This window comes from Cuculus canorus, chromosome 19, assembly GCF_017976375.1.
Source record: "Cuculus canorus isolate bCucCan1 chromosome 19, bCucCan1.pri, whole genome shotgun sequence".
Taxonomy (NCBI): Eukaryota; Metazoa; Chordata; class Aves; order Cuculiformes; family Cuculidae; genus Cuculus; species Cuculus canorus.
This window is the reverse complement of record NC_071419.1, coordinates 8,461,733-8,480,306: the sequence shown is the minus strand read 5'-3', so window position 1 is coordinate 8,480,306 and position 18,574 is coordinate 8,461,733. Positions and strand designations below refer to the sequence as shown.

General features: G+C 50.6%; 1 protein-coding gene across 2 annotated transcripts in view; it reads right to left on the bottom strand.

Moving 5' to 3' along the window:
* ASTN2 (astrotactin 2) overlaps window positions 1-13,863 on the bottom strand; it is a 347,344-nt gene extending 333,481 nt beyond the window's left edge. For both annotated transcript variants that reach the window (XM_054084080.1, XM_054084081.1), the window contains exon 1: window positions 13,450-13,863. In XM_054084080.1, the coding sequence (XP_053940055.1) occupies window positions 13,450-13,771 (322 nt within the window). In that variant the 5' untranslated portion in view covers window positions 13,772-13,863. The remainder of the gene's footprint in view (window positions 1-13,449) is intronic.
* Between the last annotated feature and the right edge of the window lie 4,711 nt (window positions 13,864-18,574).

Sequence of the window (18,574 nt, the reverse complement as noted above, 5' to 3'; positions counted from 1 at the left end):
AACCCGTTCCTCACCCTCTGCCGGCCACCACAGCAGAGGCTGCTGGATGAGGTGGATCTTGGTTCACTCTATAAGACTATTCTCCCAGCCAAACCTTTCTCAGTTCACGCCAGGAATAAAAATCTCCCTGGGTAGCTCCCCAACTGCTGCAAATATTTGCATAGAGTTGGAAGAATGAGACCATGGAGAAGACTGGGGCGATGCTGCACAGCCATTACCAGCCAAATTAAAGCTGCAGCTTGTTCCCCAGACAGGTCCAGAGCACCTCTCCTCTTGCTCAGGTCTCCCCTGCCCTCCAGCTGCCTCAGCCGAGGTGAGAAGAACCATTTCATGTAACACCTTTTCTTGAATCTGAATTCTTCCCTCACCCAACAACCACAAAAGGAGAAGAATATTAACACCCGCTAGGCTGCCCTTCTGCGCCTTCAGAGCAGTTCTGTAGAGAGATGATCAGAACATCACTGATTAAAAAAACCACAGCCTCACAACCACAGAACCCCCCTGCCTTTTGTGTCACAGCCAGGGCAATAACGTCACCTTCCTCCCCCATCCAAACCCCTCCTGCTAACAGGAACGGGGAGCTGCTGCCCCACACCAGCTCCCTGCTGAGAGAGGTTGTGGGGAACAGGGTGATCAGACACCCTTCCCAGAGAGGTACTCACAGAGCTGCTTCAGGTGTGAGCCACGTATCCACAGACAAATTTGCACTGAGGTCTATTAAATATTGCGGGTTTATGACTTGGGGTGGACCCCAAACCAGCAGAGAAGCTTGCCAAGGAGCTATGAGCAGCAGGGAACATGCATTTGGGGCAGCAATGCAGCTGGGAGATGCCACAGGAGAAACACTGATGCTGTTGCTCTGCGACGGGAAGGCTTTCACGAGGCTTAACTTTTCTTCAGCATCCTCTACAAACACCCTGTATCCCACCCCAGCGCGGGCCCCAGGCTGCCACGCCAGCTCAGCTGAGAAGAGGGCTGCAAACAGGATTTTTTCCTCCTGGTTTGCGTTTAAGTGGCTCATTGCAATAAGCTTTAAAACCTTTCATTGGCAAGGAGGGAAAAGGTTTTACAACAGTCTTTAAAGCGAGCCCAGGCAGCAGAGCAAATCTCCCCCAGCACACACAATTTTGGGCAGCGCACGTGATTTCGGGCATCACACGCGCTCCTGGGGCGCAGAGGCCGGCAGCGTCCCCGCATCCTCAGCTCGCGGAGCTCGCATCCTGCCCAAATCCCAGCTCCCATCCCCATTCCCGCATGCCGCTGGGCCACAGCATGTTAAGGAACAGCTTGTCAGCTAAGCGGCAAAGGCAGCTGCTACAAAAGCAGAATAAAATTGAGTACAACAAGGAGCAGCGTGTCTGTCGTGCAAACTGCTGCTCCGGCAAGACCCCAAGCTGGCTACGAGCAGCCCCTACAGGCAGCGTCCCCGACCTCCCTCCCAGCTGCCATGCCATGGCATAATGGATTTCCTCCTCCGACACAGCAGAAGGACAACTGTGGTGCTTGTCTGGGGAGAGCAACAAACAGAGGAGGAGGAAACAGCAAGCGCTGGGATGCGATAAGATGTAAAGCAGTGTAATGGAGTTTGTGTCTTCAAGCAGCTCTGCTTTCTTCAGTTGTACTAAAAGGCAACGCTGTTGCTATTTAATTAAATACACTTCCAGCCCTTATGATCAGGCTCAGAAAAATTAAAGCAAGAAACACGCGGCGGTTGATACAGCACAAGCCACGCAACTGCAACAACTGCAGTAAGAGCGAACACAAACCTCTACTGCCTTTTTGAAATACAACCAGTATTGAAGGCTCTTCACAGCCAGGATCAACAAACCATACCGGCAACACCGTGTCCCATTCATGGTGGCCTGAGCAACCATGTCGATGGTGTCTAGGGAAGGAGGAGAAGCTATAGAATCATAGAATCACCAGGTTGGAAAGGACCCATTGGATCATCGAGTCCAACCATTCCTAACACTCCCTAAACCATGCCCGTAAGCACTTCATCCACCCGTTCCTTAAACACCTCCAGGGAAGGGGACTCAACCCCTCCCTGGGCAGCTTCTGCCAGTGCCCAATGACTCTTTCCATGAAAAATTTTTTTCTGATATCCAGCCTGACCCTCCCCTGGCAGAGAGGTGTCCTTGCTCCATCCTAGAGGCATCCACAGCAACTCCCATATTCAAACACTATAAAACAACCTCCCTCGCTGGTGTATCACCTCCTCCTTAACCGAGGACCTCAGGCACTTCAGCCCTGTCGTAGCACATGCCCTGGATCTCCTGTGCACCAGGATGCATTTAATGAGAATACACACAGGCAGCTTCTGATTTTACAGTGTGTTTATAGCACACGTTTGAGGAGCTACACAGGATGGGAAAATACAACCCATAAACAAACTGCTAAACAAAGCAGGCTAAGTGTGTACCACTCCAAACAAAAATAGACTCCAGCTAACCTCCGCTTTTCAAACACACGCCTCTGATGACAGCTTCGTTTAGTGCCCCTTCTACCAATTTAGTTTTGATTTTTAGGCTCTGCCACCACCGAGAGCAGCCTCAGACACCTCCCACAGCCCCCACAGCTCCAGGAAAGCTGGGGTAGATGAAAATACACCCAACTAGAGCTGGAAACCACCAACGGTGACAGAGGCAGAGGGTTGCATCACCCTTCTTTGCTCCCACCCTACGGGCAGTGGGAAGCAGCAGCAGCCCAGATGTTGCAAGAGGCTGCAGGATGTGGAGAGATGATCCCTGGCTCAGGGACTGCTTCTGCAGGGACAGAGGGGACACTGGGTGACAAGAATTGCACACCAAGTCTTTTAGACAGACATTGTGCCTCCATACTCAGCATTGGTGAGGCCGCACCTCGAATCCTGGGTTTGGTTTCAGGCCCCACACTACAAGAAGGACATTGAGGGGCTGGAGCGCATCCAGAGAAGGGAAAGGAGTTTGGGAAGGGGCTGGAGAATAAGTCTTATGAGGAACGGTAGAGGGAAATGGGGTTGTTTAGCCTGGAGGAGGCTGAGGAGAGACCTCATCACTCTCTACAGCTGCCTGAAAGGAGGTTGTAGTGAGGCAGGTGCCAGCCTCTTCCTTCAAGTAACAAGTGATAGGATGAGAGGAAATGGCCTCAAATTGTGCCAGGGCAGGTTCATCTTAGACATCAGGAAAGTTTTCTTCACCAAAACGGTTCTCAGGCACTGGCAGAGGCTGCCCAGGAAGGTGATGGAGTCACCATTCCTGGAAGTATTCAAAATATGGGTAGATGAGATGCTCAGAGATCTGGTTTAGTAGTGCACAGATACGGTTGCATTTGATCTCAAAAGTCTTTTCCAACCAAGCAATTTATGATTTACAGTTCCCACCCCACGAGCTGCCCCAGCAGCTGCCCGTTAGCTGAACTCTGCCACCCTCCTTATACCCTGAAGCAATTTCTCAAGTGCTCAAACTTTATTATTATCCCCTTTCTTGGGGCTGCTCAGAGGGCACATTGCCCTGCGAATGCTTTTTATGCTAAGATCCAAAGCTGTTGAAGCCGTGTGAAAGTAATTCCCACCCACTCCTACTGCCCCAGGAAGAATATTTCTTCGCTGTTTTTGCATAACAAACAGCTACATGGTTTTTTTTTTTCCTTTTTCTCTCGAGAAACTCAGGCTTAGAGGCAAACATCCGGCACAGCGCAAGTCCGAGATCAGACTTCATAAAGTTCCCCCTGCGAGGGGGAGCAGGAGGGGACGCGCTACCGCAGAGATTAGACTGCAGCCTTTACTGATAGCATTCAGTCACCCTGGCAGGCTGCGGCACACCGAGTTTGTAAAGCTCCTCGGGAATCCTTCAAGATGAAACGTACAGTATGATACGGATGTATTATATCCATGGGCTTTGTTATAGCACACATTTCCTAGCACGGTTTTATTGCTAGAACACAAAGTTCAGCCAAAGCCCAGGGGCTCTTCAGGTGACAAATGCAGCCCTACAGCTCTCCCTCTGCTCTGCAAGGATGAAAAATGCTGAAGCCCCCAATGCGAACACGATAGATGGAGGAGCCAGCGTCCTTCCAGCAAGAGCAGGTGAGGACCTGCCTGTGCAGACAAGGCCAACGTCATCACATGAGCTCCTCTACAGCATCCCCTCCTCTTTGGCCGCACCTTCCGCACAGCCTTCCATCCCAACAGCTGTCGCTCGGAAGGGCCAGGAGATTCCCATGAGTTGAGCCTAACTTAACCAAGTGTTACCCAGTGCAGGCATCCCCTGGGAGGCTCCAGGCTGTCTACCCCAAGCACCTCTTCCAGACAGAAGATGATGGGAGGCATTTGCTACATTCAGTGGGTGGTCCCCGGGATCCCTGGCCACAAGGGAGCCTGAACCAGCACAAGCTCCAGGCACATGGGGGTGAAGTTCAGCACACTGCTTTGGCTCAAGCTGTCTCTCCTACAAACTCCTGTCTGGAGGGAACAAGGGGAGATGGTTTCTCCATTTTTTGGAAGCCTAATCAATGCCTGAGATGCCACAAATCTATCTGTGGACACAGTTTGACTGTGGGCTGCCTGGTTTTGGATGGCATGGAAGGGAGGGAAGGAAACATGGATCCACCTTTTGGACCACTTTCCCAACACCCCACTCCTCCTAATCATGCCTTTCTGTCCAGATTTCCCAAGACATTAGAGGTTGAGGAGCATGACACCGACAAGAGGGCTTTCAGAATACTATGAGAGGAATTCCCTGGGCATGTAACAGAGCATGAAGAGGAGTTTAAACCCCTCCAATTTAAACAAGACAACAAGTACAAAGGAAAGAAAGAAATGTGATGGAAGCAAAGTGAAAAGGGATGTCCCAACAAGCTTCCAAAGCTCTCCAGGGCCACCACCCATGCTGAGCAGGTGACTGTTCAGACCCAGGAAGCCAAGGTTTCCATCCCCCTCCACGCCATGGAGCAGCCTGTGCAAGGCAGCACTGAGTAAAGCAAACTGAAGTGGGAACAACTAGCAAAAACTGCCATGGGAGCCCATTCGCCTTGGGCAGCCCATTTGAGTGGGAAACTGTCCCACACAGCAGATCCTGCTTTGGGTGCACGCTGCACGAGTAATTAACCAGGTCAGTGCTATTAAATTTATCCCAGGTCCCATCAGACCCCCAGGCGGCAAAAGCAAAAGCAACACAGAAAGTGTGAGCAGAAGTAGAGGCTTTTCAGCCCCAGTTCGCAGACCTGGTGCTTCCTGGCTGGGGCAGACACGCGGCAGGTCCTGATCCTGGGGTGCAGTGAACTCCAGCCCTACTCCTGCACACAAACTGTCCCACGTTTGCCACCACAGCTCGCTGTCAACATGGGAGCAGCGCATCAAGAAGCTGATGTTACTGAGCAATTGGCTAGAGGCAAAAAAAAAAATTCCTATGCTGTTGCCAAGTCCTATTTTCTGTCACTTGATCCCATATTTTAGGGATGCGCTGCACTCTCTGGAACGCCAATCGCTCAAGAACCAGAAAGAGCGGCAAGGGAAGGATACAGGCTGTGAATGGCCTTGGGATAGTCACGGCTGTGACTGCGGCAGCCGCAAGCGTGCTCTGCAACGCCGGCTCACGTTAGGCGAGTGCGTGGCAGCCAGCAGCTCTCGGGGCTGGCCAAGGAGCCCCGTCCATGCGCAGAGCCAGGGCAGGGCTCCAGCCAACGGTCAGGCCACCCCGCTGCCCCACAGAGAGGTGGAAGAGAGGGGGGAAAAGGAAAATGAACCAAAGGTGCAAAGGCATCAGCACACCTGAGCTCTTGAGAGGATGCTTGAGGTCAGCAGCAGGACTGGGAGCAAACCTGGAGTCTCCAGATTCCGCACCCTATTTCTGCAATCCCAGGGCCATGGGCTTCTACGAGGGTGGTTTCACATCCACCCTTGGTCCATAGGGGCTTTGCAGCCAGGGCAGTGCCTCTCTGTAGGTACAGTTCATCAGATCCAGAGAAAGAAAGGCACTGGGCACCAAAGTAACCAGGCTGCCCCAAAGTGGGGGCATTCCCTCTACCATGCAAGGACTGGTGAGCGCTCAGCCCCAAGGTGCTGCACTCCGCTCCCCCCACTGCGGCTGGAGACGTAATATCTGTTTCACTCCTGTGCTCCTGAAGAGCAGATGATGATGCCAGCGGGTCCCCTCTTCAGCACCCTGGCTCTCCTCTCCCCACTGAGAGATGCACAGCTAACCTTTCCCACCTCACCTCCACGCAGGTTCCGCTGTGTGCCAGGCACGCTCTGCCTTCCCCTCTAAACAGGATCACTCCCATACATATGCCTGGGAGCAACACCATCAGCTCGGTAATCTTCCTAAATACAGCAGTTACCAGGTGACTGGGAAAAAATCTCTTTTACTGCTGATGCTGCTAATGGAAAATTTCTCCCCTTTCAGTGCTGCTTTCAAAGCCAGTCGCGGTTTCATACAGACTTTGTCTCGCACAGAGACGGGAGAGGTGGAAGAAGAGGGAGGGGTGCAAGACTAGTGGGGAACAGATAATGAGAAACAGAGGGGAACTCATACTTCTATCTTCCTCCACATAAATCACCTCTACCCACAGGCAAAGCCTTGGCTCTATATCTTATCTGCCCCATCTTCTTGCAGGCAGTCACAGCCCTACCTTCTCCTCCAAGGAATCCTTCCTTCCTCCCCGGATCACAGCAGGGTAAGTACACTAGATGCAATCGAGAACAGTGCTTCTTGCACAGCATAGAGGAAAGACGCCCAAAGGAATCAATGAACCAAAATCATTTATTCCAAGATTTTTTTTTTTCCCAGAGACACCCAGAAAGGCTCGTCCAGCCAGTGCAGATGCAGGCAGCCAAGATCACTGCTTGCCTTCTCAGCACGCCATCCTGCTTCTTCAATACCATTAAGTGTCTCCATACTGTCTGGACTCTGGAAACCTTAACCACATTAGTTGAGACCCGAGCAGCAGCACAAGCATTCAATTCTTTTAAGTGGCACCATTTCTTAAGCTGGTTATGCACAAGAAGCATCTCTGCTCGATGCTGTCACCCACCCAGGTAGTGACAGGGGCGGGACTGGGGAGCAGCAAGGAGGAGCGGGCACTGATCTCTTGTCTCTGGTGACCAATGATAGGACCTGGAGGAATGGGAAGAAGATGTGCCAGGGGAGGGTTAAGTTTGAGATCAGGAAAAAGTTCTTCACCCAGAGGGCAGTGGAGCACTGGAACAGCTCCCCAGTTGTGATGCTAAGCATGGGCCAATGCCCTCACACACATGGTGTGAATGTTGAGGTTGTCCTGTGCAGGGTCAGGTGTTGGACTTGACGATTCCTGCAAGTCCCTTCAAACACCCTATGATTCCCCATTTCAGGTGGCGCACTGGGAGAAGCACACTCCTGACATGAGCTGTACCGCGGGCACTACAGATGATGAAAGGCTTCAATCAAGGCATTTCTATTTTCCTCACTTCTCCTTTCAGTCTCCAACCCCACACTCTCCAAGGTGCTTTGGTGTGATGGTAGGTGTTTCTCAAGCCACCTGCGACTGTCAACATATATACTGAGGTAGCATAAGATCAATAACTCATTGTTGCCACAAGTGGCATCAATCCTGTCCCAGCCAGTCCCACATCCGAACTCCTGTTACACCAGGAAAGCCCAAGGGCTCAGCCAGGTTTCACAGTCAGCCAACACTAGACATCAGCTCTGTGTCACCAAGACAGCAAAAAGACCTGTCCATCACACAGCCAGGGTTCACACTTTCAGGGCTTAGAAAGTAAAAGGTAGCAGGTTTTAGAGGTAATGTCCATCTGCATGGTGGCACTCGGAGGCCACTCACCTCCCAAGCCCCCAAGGGAAACTGCAACCTCCTCACCTAATTCTGAAGAAAAGTACACATTTTCCTTTAGCAAAAGGGCAATAAAGACCTCTGGCACACCGATACCATTGAAAATCCACTGCCATCACATGGGAGGAAGGGGGGAGCAGAGGGGATCCCCAGCCTGCAGCCTCCTCCCGATACTCCAGCCTGACAGTTCAGCTGCAGAAAACCAGCTCCTCTCTCTATAGTTAATCTTCTGTTGCCACTAGCTGGTCAACACGGGTATTCTTGAAAGCAGCAACTCCCCAAGTACAGCGTGCCACTCAGTTACAGATTCCCAGCTTTAACCGGGATTTTCACCCCAGCAAATACCCAAGATGAAGCAAAATCCCTGTAAGTCCACACCCCATCATGCGGGGGACAAGCTGGGGACAAGCCACGATCAACCTTGCCTTTGGCAAGGGAGGTGGTCATCAGAGGAGTGACCCATTTTCATGGGCAGTTAGTGCTTGCAGCCTTCCTGCATGCCACAGAGCTCGCCTCTCCCGCAACCACGCCAGGCAGATCTCCAGCTCAGGACCCACATCTTTGGTACAACACCAGCCCGAGCCCAACGCTTCCTCCTTTCCTTTCCAATTACAAGAACTCAACAGCATGGAAAGCTTAAGTAACCATATAGTTTCATACAAGTCAGGGAAAATTCCTACCACAAGGTTTTCGCTCTTTCCTCTGGCCTTCCCAGGCAGCCCCCACCACCAGGAACCTGGCCTAGACCCTCTGGCCATGAACAGCTGTGGATGGGCATGAAGGAGAAGTGAAGAAGCCCTTACTCTCAGGTTTATATCCCCCTTTCTCCCCATCCCCAAGATCGTGCCAACAGGTTTTATCTTTACCGTACCACCTCATTAGGATTTTTTAGCTCCCTCCGCTTGCCTGGTAGAAGATATGACTCTTCACCTCTCAAATTACCTTGCAAACAGCCAGAAAAAAAAAAGGAAAACCAAACAAAATAAATCCAAGTATTTGATTAATGAAATCTCTGGCCAGATGTGCAGTGCAGCTCTTGAAGTCTAGCAGGAGGCAGTTAACAGAAAAGGGAGGTGTTGAAACCAAGCTTCGGTCATTTCCTTCTCTCTGCAGAGACAACCTAGTTTTTAGATGCCACGTCGTGAGGAGCAGGGTCTCACGCTGGGCGCGCTCTCTCTCTGCCTCCTGCACGATGCTGCTCCAGATCTCACAGGCCAGCTCAAAGCAGAGAAAGGTGCTTCTGAACAGCATCATCCAAAAGCTTCAGTCGCACCCGTGCTCCCACGGTAACCCTCCAGCATCCCTACCCTGCTCCGCAACAACAGGAGCTGCTGACAGAAACAAGGAAGGCAAAATCCTGCTCAAGTATTTTCAGATAAAGCAGCAAATTCAAACAAGGAACTACGTGCTTTCTTTTATTTTAAGGCACATTTTTACTTTAAAGAGAAGTAGTTCAAGTTACAAGATGGCTTCAGGGAAAGTTAAGAAACAAGATAAAAGAAGTGGCACTGAACCGCTGAGGAGATGGAGGAGCTGCACAGCTTTGAGAAGTGGGAGATAACCATCAGCCACGCGCAGGGGCCACGGTGGGATATTGGCATTGCAGGTGCATTAGTACCTTCTCCAACAACCAGCCAAACCAAGCACCTCGTGGCACCGCAGGCACCCATTAAACAGCATCCAGTAAAGCCATTTCTGAGAGGTGTGTAGTAAACTCTCCTTATGTAAGCCACTACGGGGTAAGAGCAGTGGTGAAAATCCCTGTGCCTGTTCCCTTCTCCCTCCTCTATATACGCTCACACAGAGACAGAGCTCGTCTAAATTAGCTCGGAAGCGAACTGTTCCGTTCCCTGAATTGCACTTACAGCAGGCTATGCTGCTCGTGGAGCAGCGATTGTACGGAACACATGGCTGCTGACTAAATCAAGATATGTACCTTAGAGAGAGCTCACTGTACAAGAATAAAGTCAGCGATAGGCTGCACCATTTGCCAGTGTAACACTAGAAGAATCGGGGGGAGGATACCGCAAAGCATCAGTTGTATCCAAGGTTAAGGAAAGGGCAGGATGCTTTTTGAGGAAATAGGATGCACAGCAGTTCACAATGCTCTGGTGGCAAAGGTCATTGGTTGTTGCTGCCACCACCGGGCTTTGCTGGGTCAGTCTGTAGTAAGGTAATTGAGGGACAGAGGGAAAAACATCCTGCTTGTCTCAAAACTAAGCCGAAGGCATAGGAAATCCAAAAAGTGAGACACCTCGCTGAAGGAGGGACACCGAGCACACGGCGATCGGTGCTATGGTGCAGGTGCGTGGCTGCAGAACGGGAAGGATGCAACGGGGAGGATGCAACACGGAAAGAAAGTTTTCTACCTCATTTCTGGGAAGACAAGCTCACTCTCCCCCGGCTTTCCCACCCTTGCAGTGGTGTTCCAGTGGAAGGGAGGGCTCTGGTAGAGCCGCTGCTGCTCGCCCAGCATCTCCGGGCTCCCATCACCCCCTAGCGGGCTACCCACGGCGAGCGCGGGCCAGCGAGATGCTGCTGATGCTCCTGATGCTGCTGCTACCGTGTCTTGGAGCCAGGGGTCGGCTCGGTGGGGGTTTCCTACCATTGCTTTCTCCTTCCCCCTCAGTCCTGCAGCAGCTCCTGCAGATCAGGCTCCTCCGCAGGCAGGGATGCAACCCTGGAAGCTCTGGCTTTATGCATTTCAATGCATAAGATCTCACGTTGTCAGGGAATAGAAAAGTTGCTTTCTCACTAGGAGCCCCTTAAAGAAAAGTTCCTGAAAAAACTGTATTCTAATCTGAATATCCAACTCGGTGAACCATGTGCTTTGTACCAGACATGGAGTCAGAGCATCTGTCTCCTCAGCCCATTTTAACTTGGTCCGCCCTTAAAAAGAACCAGCAGAAGTTTCACACTGCTGCAGACAAGGCTCTGGCACCTGCCAGCCTTAAGCTACAGATTCCCCCATCCTCTGTCAATGCAAAGGAACCACAAGAGGCACAGGAACCACTCCAGCCTTGAGAGATTTACTGACCCGGCACTACAGACCGCCTGCCTTAGCCCCAGCACCTAAACCCATCACCACATCACCACCACCAAGCTAGACAATGTTTTGTTCCATGCCTCCTGGCCTCGAAAGACTTTTGAGCCCTGCAGAATTGGGTAGCTTCAATGTATTCTTAACTTATTCCATTTTGGAGTCTGCAACATCAGCACCAGGGCTCATCTCTGCCTGCTTTACGCTTTTCTTCTCTTTTTTTCTTTCAAAAAAATCTCTCCAGGATGCCAGTCTGAATGGATGTCCTGACGTGTGTGCTTTTAGGAGGTCTTCCTACCACACATCTTTACCCACATGAGGCCAGAAAGCGGTGTTCGCTAGCAGCAAGAGCCTGGACTCAAAGACATTTAGGAGCTCTCAAGGCATTCGCAATCGGCAGGACGTCCGTTCTTACACGTCTTCCCAAGCTCAGGCCCAGACAGCCACCAAACATACTCAGCAACACATACAATACACAAAAGCACCCATAAGCTAATGATAAGGGCTAGCGAAGATTTTGGCAAAGAGAAGCCACTTTTTAAAGCAATCCCTGCTCCAAAGCCATTCAACTGACCTCCCACACGTAACGTGATTTTTGCCTCCAAGAGCCCATTACAAGGCAGCAGCAGCTTTCAGGTTCCCAACCACCAAAGAACTTTGGAAAGGAGGCAGCGGGGGGGAAAAAACATTACAGTAAACTCCACCATTAATTCCTGCACCCGAAAAAACAAGACAACAAAAATCTCCTAAAGCACTCACCAGAAAAGAGTTAACTGTGAGTGAGACTCAGTTGCCACACCAGGAGACGGGAAGAAATGCAACAAATTTGAAATATCTGAGCATCCACAGCAATTCATGAGCTAGACCTTGGGAAAGGACAAGTGTTTTACCTTCTCTGGAGGCAACATGCTGATTAATTTCAGGACGGTGATAAAGCCATCCCACCATGGGCAAAGCTTCCATTTATCTTCCAGTCTGCCTGTGGGTTCAGGGAAACAGGAGGGGATGTTTGGGGGTTTTCTGTCCGTGAAGGGGCAGCAAAAAAAAAAAAAGAGTTTTGCAAAAGACATGCTACATATTCAAGAGTACATGTAGAACCAATATCCTAGGCAAGAAAAAAGAGAATATTTTAGACCAAGACATGGTCTCTTTACCAGCAGTCACTCACAGAAATAGGATTTGCTATACAAGATCATGCCTCTGATCTATCAAGACAAATTTCTCTCATCCAACTTGAGCTATTAGCTAAGCTACGGACAGAGGGGTTTCTTTGCCTTCTGATATATTTAGATCAGTGTACAACTCACACTTGGTCCCTGAAGAAAGTGTACTCTAATCTGAAAATTCAACTCAGTGGACCATGAAACTTCTTGCTGCTTCTAATCACTGTAAGGTAACTGTCATCCCTACTGCATCAAACCTTTGATTTTTCGCTTTTAATACTTGAAATAGAGTATCTGGTTTGTTTGGGATTTTTTGCAGTTGATCAACCATGTCTAAGGAAACCACGCTGCAAAGCCAGAACTCAAGAGGCTCAAGAAGTACCGTCAACTTATTTATTACAGGTGTTTGCCTCAAGAAAGCTTCACAGGAGGTAAAATGATGGGACCAGGAGACATAGTCATTTTCCTATCTACATCATATCCAGTTGCTTCCACAAGGCATGGGAAGGAAAATGCATCGAAGAGCCCACCAGGTCAGGTGCACACAGTCACACCTCGAAACCCCTAATGCTCTCAGAGAGAAGTCGCAACCCAGCTGTGTCAAGCAGTATCTCAGACTCGAAGTTAAGCATTTACTCGAATTATCCTTAGTTCAGACACCGAACAGCAAGAAAGCAAGTGGATAAAGAAGGGATCAACAAAAACCCTTGGGTGACCTGGCAGAGTAAACACCGCACTGTCCATACAGCATTCTTAACGCATCCCTTGGAGGATCCCCAGGCTGATTAAGGCACAGAAAAGGATAAAAGTGACAAGAGGCAGCTCGGGCACCCCATCTGAGCCAAGAGGTGCAGGCATCAAGATGAAAGTACAACAGCAGAATTATTTCGAGTCCCATCCCCCTCCCCATGAAAACTGAGACAGGAGGAAAGTCCCCAGGCAGTCACCACAGACCCCGGCGCTGGAGTTGAGTGAGCTTCAAGAATTAAGACGAAGCATTTATAAAATCAGGCTCTGGCTAGAAAAATAAAAAAAAAAAAAAAAAAAAAAACAAAAACACAAAAAAAACCCCAAAAAAACATCTTTTTCCCGTTCTCCCAGGCTCGGTGGTACCTCCTCCAGGGCTAAGCGTTCAAGTTGGAGCACAAGAGGCAGCACCCATCACTTTACAGCCTGAGACGCTTTACTCCCAGGGATTCTACAAGGCGGCAGCCCTCAGGCCCTGCTAAAAAATCCCTCCCCGGCAGGAATAATAAAAAAAAAAAAAAACCAAGAGGGTGCAGCGTTAGAAAGCTCCAAAATACATCCACGGTAAAGAAAAGGGGGAAAGAAGAGGGAGGAGGACGCCGGCTGCGCGCAGCGGGATGCTCCGCAGGTGCGGGAGAAAGGAGGGGGACCAGCGGGACGGGACGGGAAGCATAGGGAAGCAGTTGGGGTTCCTACCGAGGGTGAAGAAGGGCAGCTCGGTGTTGTCCAGGTCGTCCTGCACGGCGACGCGGCCGGGGAGCTCGCTGCGGACGAAAAGCAGCAAACGGGAGTCAGCGGCGGCGGCGGCGGCGGGCGGCGGGGCTCCGCTCCAGCTGATATCGTTCTCACGGAGCACCGGCAGCGTGGACACCGTCACCGTCTTCACTCGGCAAGGACCGGGGGGTTCCCGCGAAGCCGCCGCCGCTTCCCCAACGCCGGGCCCGCAGCTCAGCATCACCGGGATCAGCAGCAACAGCGGCGGCGCGGAGGAGAGGACGCATCGCAACGATGCGGCCATACCGGGCCGGAGCCAGGAGAACGACGGAGAGAGGGGAGGCGAGCGGAGCCGGGCTCTCTGAGCCGCCCCAGCCCGCCGCCGCCCGGCTCCGCCTCCAGCGCCGCCCCCCGCACGGTCCCCGGCCGAGCCCGCAGGGGGGAGCGGCCGCCGGAGCGCCCCGGGGGGTGGATGGAGCGAATGGAGCCGCCCCGGGGGGGACCCCGCCCGGCGCTCCGGGATCGCCCCCGACAGCCCCGCGGAGCCTCCGGCCGCTGCCCCGCTGAGTCCGATCGGATCGGGTCCGGTTGAGTCGAATGGGATAGAATCGAATTGGATCAGATTGGGTTGGGTCAGATCCGGTCGAGTCGGTTCGGATCGAATTGAGTTGGATCTGATCGAGTCAAATCGGATCAAGTCAGGTCAGATAGAGGCGAAACGCATCGGGTTGGGTCAGATCCAATCGTGTCGGATCGGGTCAGGTCGGATCGGCTTGGGTCGGATCCGATCGAGTCAAATGAGATGAGGTCAAGTCGGATTGGCTTGGGTCGGATCCAATCGAGGCGAATCGGATTGGGTCAGGTCGGATTGGGTTGGGTCGGATCCGATCAAGTCGAATCAGGTTGGGTCAGGTTGGATCCGATCGAGTCGTATCAGATCAGGTCAGGTTGGGTCAGACCCAACTGAGTCAAATCAGGTCAGGTGAGATTGGGTTGAGTCCGATCAAGTCGAATCGGATCAGGTCGGATTGGATTCATTTGGATCAGACAGAGTCGATTCAGATCAGATCAAGTCATGTCCGATTGCCCGAGCACCAGCCCACCTGTCTCCTCTCTCTCTACCCTGCGCTCTCAACCCAGAATGGGTTGGAAAAGACCTTAAAAGCCCATCCAGTACCCCACATAAAAAATCACAGAGTGGTTTGGTTTGGAAGGGACCTTGAAGTCCATCCAGTTCCAAACCCCCTGCCATGGGCAGGGACGCTTCCCACTGGTTGCTCCAAGCCCCATCGAACCTGGCCTTGAACACCTCCAGGGACAGGGTAAGTATCTCCCCAATCACTGCTGTCCCATGCACGTTGCCTTTTCCTCTTCTTATACATGAAATCCAGACTTCCCTTCCTCCTCTACCCCATCTGGCAATGCGGTAGAGCTCACTCCCATGGGTAACTGCAGGCTCCCCCTTCCTTGTAGGCAACCGTTGGGGTGCAATAACACAGAAATCTGCTTCTTATGAGCTTTCACTGGTTATTACCCTTTCAGAAGGGAACGGGGATCTCCAGTGTGTGGGCCACAAAGTGATGGCTTGTGGTGACAAGCCTGGAGGAGTCAAACGCGTTTCACCTGGTCTTTAACAGACAGCATTTGAATGGGAGCCAAAGGAATAAATGATGCTGAGGTCTGGTTGAAGGTTGCTGTCTCTATCCATTGCATGAATGCACCAATGCCACCTGAGGGCTGGAGTTGGTGCTTGAAAACAAACCAGGTGAGCTCCACTGCTGTGGATTTGGCTCGAGCTGTGCCTTGAGCCGCAACAGAGCCAACTGGCTCTTCCGGTGGTGAATCCTGAATGACGGGGATTAGCTTGGAGGCAAACCATATCCCTACTTGCAAACCAGACACAGTTGACCTCAGCCCCGGAGCCGCATGAGCTCCTGCCCCCATGACTAACCCAGATGAGGAGAGGCAGCTTGTGGTTGTTATGAGTCAGTGACTCACAACAATTTCCTAGTGATGGCTAATCTACCTGAATATATTTGTAGATGTACTTATAAAAGAAGATGTCAAAACCCCAACAAAGCACGCTTAATGCTCAGGATTATGTTATTTCCACAGCTAATTAAGATCAATTCATCACATGCCTATTGAGGCACAACAGCCTTCGGAGACACCTAGGTCATTGGGCAGAATGGTAAAACATGAAATCTGGTAAATAAACAGCTCAAGCCCCACTCCTGGTCACCAGTTCCCACTCCAGGAGCAGCTGCAGCCCCTGCTGTATGAGTGTCTGTGTGCGTGTGCTGCCTGTTTCCAGCTACAGGAATGGAGAGAAACTAAAAAGCACTCGGCAACAAGCAGGCGACTGGTTACGAACTGTTTAACGTGGGACTCCAGCTCTGCTTAACTGAGAGGGATGAAGTTTCCACGCATGCTGGAAAAAAATATCAAGCTATAAGGCAGTCCAGTCCTAAAGGTCAGCTGTTTGTTGGGAAAACTGTAATAGTAGGAAAAAAAAGTTTTCCCTTCTTTTTGTTTAAAGGGAAAAAAGGATAGATTTGGGGCTGGCTTAGGCTGTTGTCAGCACGTATACTAATTTTCAGGCATTAGCAGCATGTGTGCCAATTTCTTTTTCCTAGTTTTGACAATTCTTTAGGCAAAAAGAGCAAAGAAACCATACCATGTAGATACACAAAATGACACATGAGCAGGCAGTATGTCTAAAAAGTGATGAAGTATTTTTTTATACTTTTTTTTTTTTTAGAACTGGAAATCCTGAAAAAGAAAAAAATATCTATTTCTCTTTCAGGCAGCATCCCTGTGACTTGAGATCTCCTCGTAGCCACTTGCTGCACAACTCCGTGTGCCAGCAGTAGAGACTTTTTATGCTGTTGAGTACCAGAGGATTTTGGCCAGGGCTTGTCCTTGGCATGGGAAGGGGATCCAGAGATACCTGTTGCTGCCATAAATCTGGGCAGCGTGCTTTGTGTGTGGAGGTTTCTTTAGTTCTGCCATGGATCCAGCTGAATAGTAGGGAAAGACACGTGTTCGAGGTGTATGCAGATTTTCTCTGATCTAGCATATGAAGCTGTGGTGGGTTGACCCTGGCTGGATGTCAGGTGCCCACCAAAGCTGCTCAATCACTCCCCACCTCAGCTCGACAGGGGAAAGAAAATAAAACAAGGAGGCTCATGGGTTGAGATAAGGACAGAGATCTCTCTCAACAATTACTGCACAGGCAAAACCTACCTGACTTGGAGAAACTAGCTTAATGTTTTGCCAACCAAATTAGAGTAAGATAATGAAAAACAAACCCAAATCTTAAAAAAAACCCAAAAAAACCAAACCACCTTTCCCACACCCTTCCTTTCTTCCTGGGCTTAACTTCACTCCCGAATTCTCTACCTCCTCTACCCACAGTGGCACAGGGAGGTGGGGAACAGGAGTTCTGGTCAGTTCACCACACATTGTCTCTGCCTCTTCTTCTTCCACAGAGGAAGACTCCCCACAGTTTTCCCTTGTTCCAGTCTGGGTTCCCTCCCACGGGAGACAGTCCTCTGTTGAGTTCTACAACCTGAGTCTTTTCCACAGGCTGCAATTCTCCATAGAATTCTAAAGAATGGGTTCCTTCCACAGGGTGCAGTCCCTTAGGGATGGACTGCTCCAAAGTGGGTCCCTGCCAGCAAACCATCTCCAGCACAGGCTCTTCCCTCCATAGGTTCTGGCAGGAGCTTGCTCCAGCATGGGCTTCCCATGGAGTCACAGCCTCCTTTGGGCATCCACCTGCTCCACTGTGGACCTCTGTGGGCAACAGGTGGATATCTGCTCCACTGTGGACCTCTATGGGCAGCAGGTGGATGTCTGCTCCACTGTGGACCTCTATGGGCAGCAGGTGGATGTCTGCTCCACTGTGGACCTCTATGGGCTACAGGGGCACAGCCTGCTTCAGCATGGTCTTTACCATAGGCTGAAAGGGAATCTCTGCTCCCAGACCCGAAATGCCTCCTTCTTCACCGACCTCTGTGTTTGCACATCTTCTCACTCCTCTCTCCTGCTGCAGTTTGCACAAGCATTTTTTTCCCCATTTCTTGACTGTTATCCCAGAGGTGCTACCAACATCACTGATAGGCTCAGCCTTGGCCAGCAGTGGGTCCATTTGGAGCCAGCTGCCATTGGCTTTGAAGATACGGGCAAAGCTTCCAGCAGCCTCTCACAGATGCCACCTTTGGAGCCCTCCACTACCAAAACTTTGCCGCACAAACCCAATGCAGAGGTGAATATTTTTCAGGGTTTAGTCAGAAAACAATAATTAGGAGACATGGGCTCAAGTGCCTGCTTTGCAGCTCACTGATGGACTCCGGGCAAGATGAGATGTCGGAAAGTAGAGCTGGGAGGGATCTTGGAGGTGTTATCTTGTCCGTGCTCCTAGTAAAGATCTGAGCAGCTCTACATCTGTCATTCAACCCCTTTTTGCCTCACTGTCTGTATTCACAAAGTACTGCTAACAACTATTATATCTTCTGAAAAACACACCGAGATTTTTGCCAGTCCTTCTGTACAAACATGGACACAACAATAAAGGAGAATGTTCTGCAAATCGCTGCCTTTAAATGGATATGTTCAGCTTCAATTTAGCCTAGATCCTTCCCTGTGTAAATGCAAATCTGCCCTCATTTTTTTGGAAGAGAAGGATTCCACCTGCTTTTTAGTTCCAAAAAATTGAGCTAAACACAAAACTTCACGTTTGAAAGCCACCAAGAATATTTCCAAAGGGAAATAGCTTAGTCCTGGTTTACAATTGAGGTAACGGGTTTCCATTAACCTCCCTGAGCAGCATTCAACAGCAAAGTAAGAGGCGTGAACGGCGTAAAGCACTGAGAAAGTTTCACTTGCAATAAATTCTAGGAATACATACAGAAGTGTGCTTAAACTTGTTAATTTTGGGTTACTTCAAGTCCATACAAGCTGTGGATTTTCAGTCCAATTGCATAGTCCATAATCCAAACTTCTATTTCTAAGTTAAGTGTGGTTTTAGTCTCTTTTTCTTATGCTTCATGGATCCAGCCTTTCCTCAGGGAAGTCGGCAACTGTCTGGCCATTGATTTCAAAA